Source organism: Pieris rapae, chromosome 13, assembly GCF_905147795.1.
Source record: "Pieris rapae chromosome 13, ilPieRapa1.1, whole genome shotgun sequence".
Taxonomy (NCBI): domain Eukaryota; kingdom Metazoa; phylum Arthropoda; class Insecta; order Lepidoptera; family Pieridae; genus Pieris; species Pieris rapae.
In genome coordinates, this window is record NC_059521.1 from 10,293,428 (window position 1) to 10,299,862 (window position 6,435).

The window sequence follows — 6,435 nt, forward strand, 5'->3', positions numbered from 1 at the left end:
ACTATTTTTTCAAAATATTATAAATTTACTTTTTGGATATTCTGTTTTTTTTTTCTATAATTTTTTGATAAATTTATGTTCACCGTAAATTACATGTATTTTATAAAAAATATATTATGACTAGAAAAAGTATTCATATGATATGACTGTTAATTTGATGTGGCGTACTTAAAATAAAATGTTACTGAAACCATATTTTGTTTAATTTTGATGGATTATTGTTTACCTCTTACTAAGTGATTTTGAACTGGGTAAAGCGTAGTAGATCTTAGATATAATTTGTCACCACAGATCAATGAAAATATTTTGAGGAGATTGTACTGCCATAGAAAAAGACAAGACCTGTAATTTCTCCCAATATTCGTTGAGAGTATTGTAAGGTATTAAATAAAATTGGTAGCTTAAATCCATAAGTCAATTTAATTACATCTTTGGTAAGTACAATGGCTTGGGTATCGTGGCCCCAGGAGATTCTTTGGTACATTTTGGTCTTTCTCATTACAAAACCATTTAAACTCTTAAGCAAATAACATTTGATATTTTATAGTTATACAAATTATATTTTACTAATATGATACGTTGACATAATATCAGTTATAAAACATCGATTACAAATAAACAAATCAAACAAATCGATGTGAATTATTAAAATGTATTTTTAATATCCTTTGGTTCTAGGCCGTAGGTACGTCTTTTGTACTGTTACATGTAGTTTATATTCGAAACCGAACGAAACCTATTTATTATTATTACATTACACAAACTTTTACTTTTCAAGTTCAAAAGTTACTATATCAAAATTTGGAAACAATTTGATTATTTCACTAAGCTAATAATTAATTTAATTTCACGTCGAATTCGATCGCGTGGCAACTTTTAAAAGAGAGAAGAGTACTGTCTACTTTTATCCACGTATTACTAAGGAAACACAGAAAATATAGTATTTGTAGAGACCAAACTAGACTCTATTAAACTATAGATTTAATACGTCGTTCGTCGGTTCGTGAACATTAAATACTCCATGAATAAAATATAAATAAATTTCCTCTCTTCGAATACAAACCACATTTCAAATTATTTATGGCTATGTTTTAATATAACTTTTTGTTATAAATAAATTAACATTTTGTTTTTACATACATTTTAAAATTGCAAAATATTATCTTATAATTGTCAGACAATTACAAGAATAAAACCCCTCTTCACCATGATGAATGTATGGCACTATGATCAAATTTGAAATATTTGTGTCTTCGGCACCGGCAATCTGTATTATGGGCCTAAAAAAGGATATCCTTATATATTAAGACATTTACCAAACTACTTTAAACCACTTCATTAGAGTCATCTTTAATTCGAGCCTATTCGTATACTTTTTGACAATTTGTATGATTTATTATGTCACTTTATTTTTAATATTAAACACGGAATGTCAATACATGTAACTCCTTGGGCCCGTTTAACAATACTTAATATTAAATATATGTAATTATGTAATATACACAATTACTACCGTAAACTTGAAAACATTAATCGTTACAATAATGGCTTCATTGTCTCACAACAATGACACACACTTAATACCTAAATGAGTATTTTCTCTAAAACATTCAGTCCATTAATTAATGTCCATGCGTCATTCAAGACTTTCGCCTGCATTTGAAAAGGTTTTTATATGCTTTCCTATACTCGTTCGACATTACTACATAAATCACTGGGTTGATACAAGAAGCCAGATACAGCAGGAGATAAGAAGCTATATTAGACGCCGGCTTGGGATTTATCTCCCGCAACAGCTTTGTTATGGTTATAGGAAGGTGGCACGTGCAGAATGAAATCATGATAGCGATTATCATAGTCCCTAATCTCCTGTCTTTCCGCGTGGGCAGAGACAATTTGAGCATCGCCATAGATTTTCTTAATGCTGTCCTTCGAAGCCTGTTGTCTTTTCTTTTTATTTCGTCTCTAGTTTCGATTTGGAATGTGCGTTGTGTACCTTTATGTGGATCAGAGGTAAAGGACTCTGTGTTTTCACTGATACTTATTTCGGGGCCGGAGAACTTTATGGACATCGAGTCAGACGATACGACGGACGAGAGTTCATCGCACGATGGTTGTTCTTGTTTGGCTGTATTTACTGTTTTAGAGTTTTTAGAGGTTTTTCTAACTATGAAGAATATTCTCGTGTAACAAAAAATTATTGCAACACAAGGTATAGTAAACGCTACAAGAAAGAGTGTCTTTTTCGGTGTTCGACCGTTTTTGTCTTGGATGATGGAGCAAGATCCGATACTAGCGTCGAGCCCAAAGCTGCCCCATTTGTTGAACCATGTCGCCACCAAACATCCGAAAGAACTTAACCATATTATAAGCAGCATCAGGCGGATGTTCCTCGTTTTGTATGCTCTGTAATTACATTTTTGCGTTAAAATTTTATACATATATAAAAAAAATGTTGTGTGGTTTTATGAAACCACGGTTAATGTGAAACTTCTTTTCACATTATAGACATTTATCTAAAATTTTTTGGAATAATTTATATTTATATTAATAATTTTCTACTTGGAAAATTGGAATGAGAATGGGACTAATAAAAGTAGACTAAGACTCCAACTAATATTTTTAATGTATTCTGTGTCTTAAAGAGTGCGACATAAACAACACTTAACAATTGTTTAGATTATATACACATTCTAAAATTGCGTGGAGCACTGGTACAAATGAATAATAGTCTATACACTACACGGCCAGCTGCTGCAAACTTTTGTACACCTCCATATTGGCCTTGGCTGCTGTGACGAGCGCCTTTCACTTTATCCCTACTCCGCGGCCGACCGTCACGGGACATGCGCCACACAGACCAAAAAGTTTAAGACGATGTACTAAAAGTTTCACTTTTAAAAGTCGGGTTTGACTCGAGAACCGCTGGATCGATATTAGCAGTATTGAAACGGTGAAACATTTTATGTTCATCCCGTCGATACGGTAAATTCTCAAATTAATATTAAACCGGAAATAATAAGGCTTTCTATGCTTTTAAACATTAATTATACTTCTACAATATTTGGATAACAGCGTATTTATCATTTTAAAATTTGGAATAATGTCAGTAATGAAAAAGAATTGACATAATATAATACATTTATTGGCAAATATTTATGCGTGTGTTCAGACGCTCATTTCTTTTTGTGTTAATTTCTTAATAACGTCATATTTATTCGTTAAGTTATCATAAATTCAGCTATTCTGTAACACCACATTTATTGACAGCAAGCGCTACGAAGTTCGCCGGGTCATCTAACATTAACATTGTGAAACCTAGACCTAGAATGTATCCCAATCACTTGTGACGCAAAAAGTATTGGTACATTTCAAAGCCTAAATATTAGTTAAAAAGAATGATTTGTAATGCATTGGAATGGAAAACATTACCCCTCAATACTTAATTTTATAAAACTTACATTGGATAAAGTCTCGGATGGGCGATGATGACATAACGATTGATAGTGATAGCAGTAACAGTGAACAAGGAAGCTGCCACAAGACCATATCTCATCAGGGGAAACAGTCTGCAGAGAAGCTCTCCATGGACCCAGGACCGATGGAGAAGGGTGGATGCCGTCAGTGGCAGGTTGAAGCAGCAAAATAATAGGTCCGAAAATGAAAGGTTGATGATGAAGATCGCGGTTGCATTACGGACCTGAAAGTGATTGATATTGTATAGACGTATAATTAGGTTTTTATGATAAAATATTAACATGTGCCACCTGGCAAGGCTGTCAAGGTGGAATTTAATCTTGCAACTTAAACATGTTAAGTGATTAAAATACACCACACTTCTCGTTTCATTAAATGACGGCACCTTAATAAAATATAAGAATATGTGATAGATAAGAAAGTGTGCTTGATATAGTAATCCCATTTCGCAAAATAGTTATTTTTGATAAGATAAGACACACCTTCACCATACCCGAGTAAGAATAAGTATTCTTGATTATACCAGTGCAATGATTAGTTCATAGCAAGTAGCAAAATGTTGCATTCAAATACCCAATTATGACAAAAATATTGCATGACATTCACTCAACCCCTAACTTCTTCAAGGCGATATATTATGTACCTTACGAGTTACGCGCCTCAACGGAGGACAATGCGTCCTTGCGGTTGGGGATTTAGTCGCATTTGTGGTCACTGTTCCATTGGACATTTAACTGAACTGAACTGAGGTAAAATACTAATTGTTTGACGTACTTTACAAAATGTCATATCAATTTTAAAGATTATATTTAAAATTAAATGTTACTTTATAAAGTAAATAGCAATATACCTATCTAAGAAAATTAACCTTTGAAATAAACTTAGCAACCGATTTCCGTCATAGCCGAGATAAAACAGAAGTGTACGGATGAAAGTTGTATTAAATTTGACTTTGAACTTAAATGTTTGTACTAAAAACTGATGAAGAAGTTGAATGTGACATACCCATAACGGTAATTAATCATTGGGCTTTTATTGAAACTAAAAACTAAACTGACTGAATTAAATCTCAGTATAGATGGATTACATAGTAATAGTATAATATTCAGTAGTATATATACGTATGAAACAGCAACAGACCAAGCGTTTAAGGGATTGATTCAGCTTATTTAAATGGCATTTTATACAACTGTGACTAATAGCAGGATAAACACAATGGACTTTGATAAATAAAATGTTTACGCTATGGCTGCGTACAGGAGTCGGTAAAAACCTTGAGCGTCATATACTTGTACATTTGCGTAAAGTAACATGTATTAATGTATACATATATTTTAACATGGCCGAATAAAAACAGAGAGGAATTAGGCAATGATGTATAAGCTGCTATTTATGTTATAAATATATAATATATTTATAACATTATGAATGTGTTTATATGATATCAACGAGTTTAATAACGAGTTAATTGCTGATATGCATTGTCAGAGCAGTTAATTACGTTTTCAATATTCAGCGATGCCGAAATGTATTGCTAAAATGTAGCAAAGTGAAACTTTGAAACACAAATTAACGGGATTTCCGATCGCATTAATTTTATTTTGATGTGGGCAATGTTATACATCCCAACTTCTGATACTTCATTATTTTAAAAACATTACACGTTATATTTATTTATTCTTATCAGTTAAAACTATGTTTATGAATTACTAGATTTCTAGCATTTAAGTTATTTAGCATTCATTAACTAAAAGTATTAAACAAAACACAAACGATTGTAACGGGTTTAAGGGATAATTAGTTGTTACGTTTATTCAACATATTCCTGTTAAACGGAAGTAGTTTATCGTTATTGGTAATAATTAGAATGTTATCTAAAAACTAAATGATGCCAATTGTCGTCGCGACCATAACGTGTTCTTGTGATAAGGCCTTTAACTTCTCAATAAACATACTGCATTGAGCGAGGCAAATGTCTGTTCTTATGTCAAGATTTTCTAAAATGTTGACATAATTAAGGAACCTTTTGATAAGAATATCAAACGCGTTGGATCAAATTGACGCTGCTGTGCGTGTCATCGGATATTTTTTTATTATTGTTTGTTTAAATTTAATAGCAAATAAGAAATAAACTAACCTTTTCGTATCTCGAAAGTGCGATGATTGTAATAAGGTTCCCCGGGATCCCGATGATCATACAAATGAAGCAGCAGGCCGTCGCGAACCGCAACAAGCCTTCAGGGTAATCCTTGAAGAGATAAACTTCGTCCAGATACAACTCCGTCACATTGGCACTTTCGTTTCTAAACAACACATTCCCCAGTCCAACAGCCATAATGCACGCACGTCATTCATCCACAATTATTCCTTTACAAATGAGTTTATAAACATCATTGCGGTGATCTTTCCTAGAACGTTTCCCTAATGAGTCAGTTCGACTGTGACGGGTTTGCCCGTTTCAGTTCAGCCCTGAATTACATTATCTTACAAAATTTATTGCTCACTACGTACTTTATAACATCAATACTGACACGTCGACACAAATACATATAGGAATGTTAAAGACGAATTAATCGTATAATAGAAGGACTATTTCGTACGCTCCGCTAGGAACAATAACATTCTATCATTCATTTACATTAACAACAATTTCTCGTATCTTTACAGTTCCTTATCGCGTTTATCGGGATGTTAAACATGTAATTATGTAAGTAGAATATAACTATTTTAGACTACTATTCGATTTTATCATTTTTGTAGTAATCATTGCACTCATCATCTGTTAGCACAATCACGGACGGCACGCGATTACAATGTAATAAAAACATTCTCACATAAATAGTTCATACGTTTTAAAAAAACAATGTAGTATTATATATATATATATATATAGTTTCCGAGCGTTTGCATTGTAACACAGTTCTTATGAATTTACGGCGGGCGTTTCTCCGAGACGCC

The 6,435-nt window shown here is 32.7% G+C and overlaps 1 protein-coding gene across 1 annotated transcript; it reads right to left on the reverse strand.

Moving 5' to 3' along the window:
* Positions 1-401: 401 nt before the first annotated feature.
* On the reverse strand, positions 402-5,825 carry LOC110998323 (G-protein coupled receptor moody). Its single transcript, XM_022266886.2, has 3 exons — positions 5,615-5,825; positions 3,462-3,700; positions 402-2,406 (listed from the first exon to the last, which is right to left on the reverse strand). Exons 1-3 carry the CDS (start codon positions 5,810-5,812, stop codon positions 1,641-1,643), a joined length of 1,203 nt encoding a protein of 400 aa, XP_022122578.1. The 5' UTR covers positions 5,813-5,825; the 3' UTR covers positions 402-1,640.
* Positions 5,826-6,435: the final 610 nt, after the last annotated feature.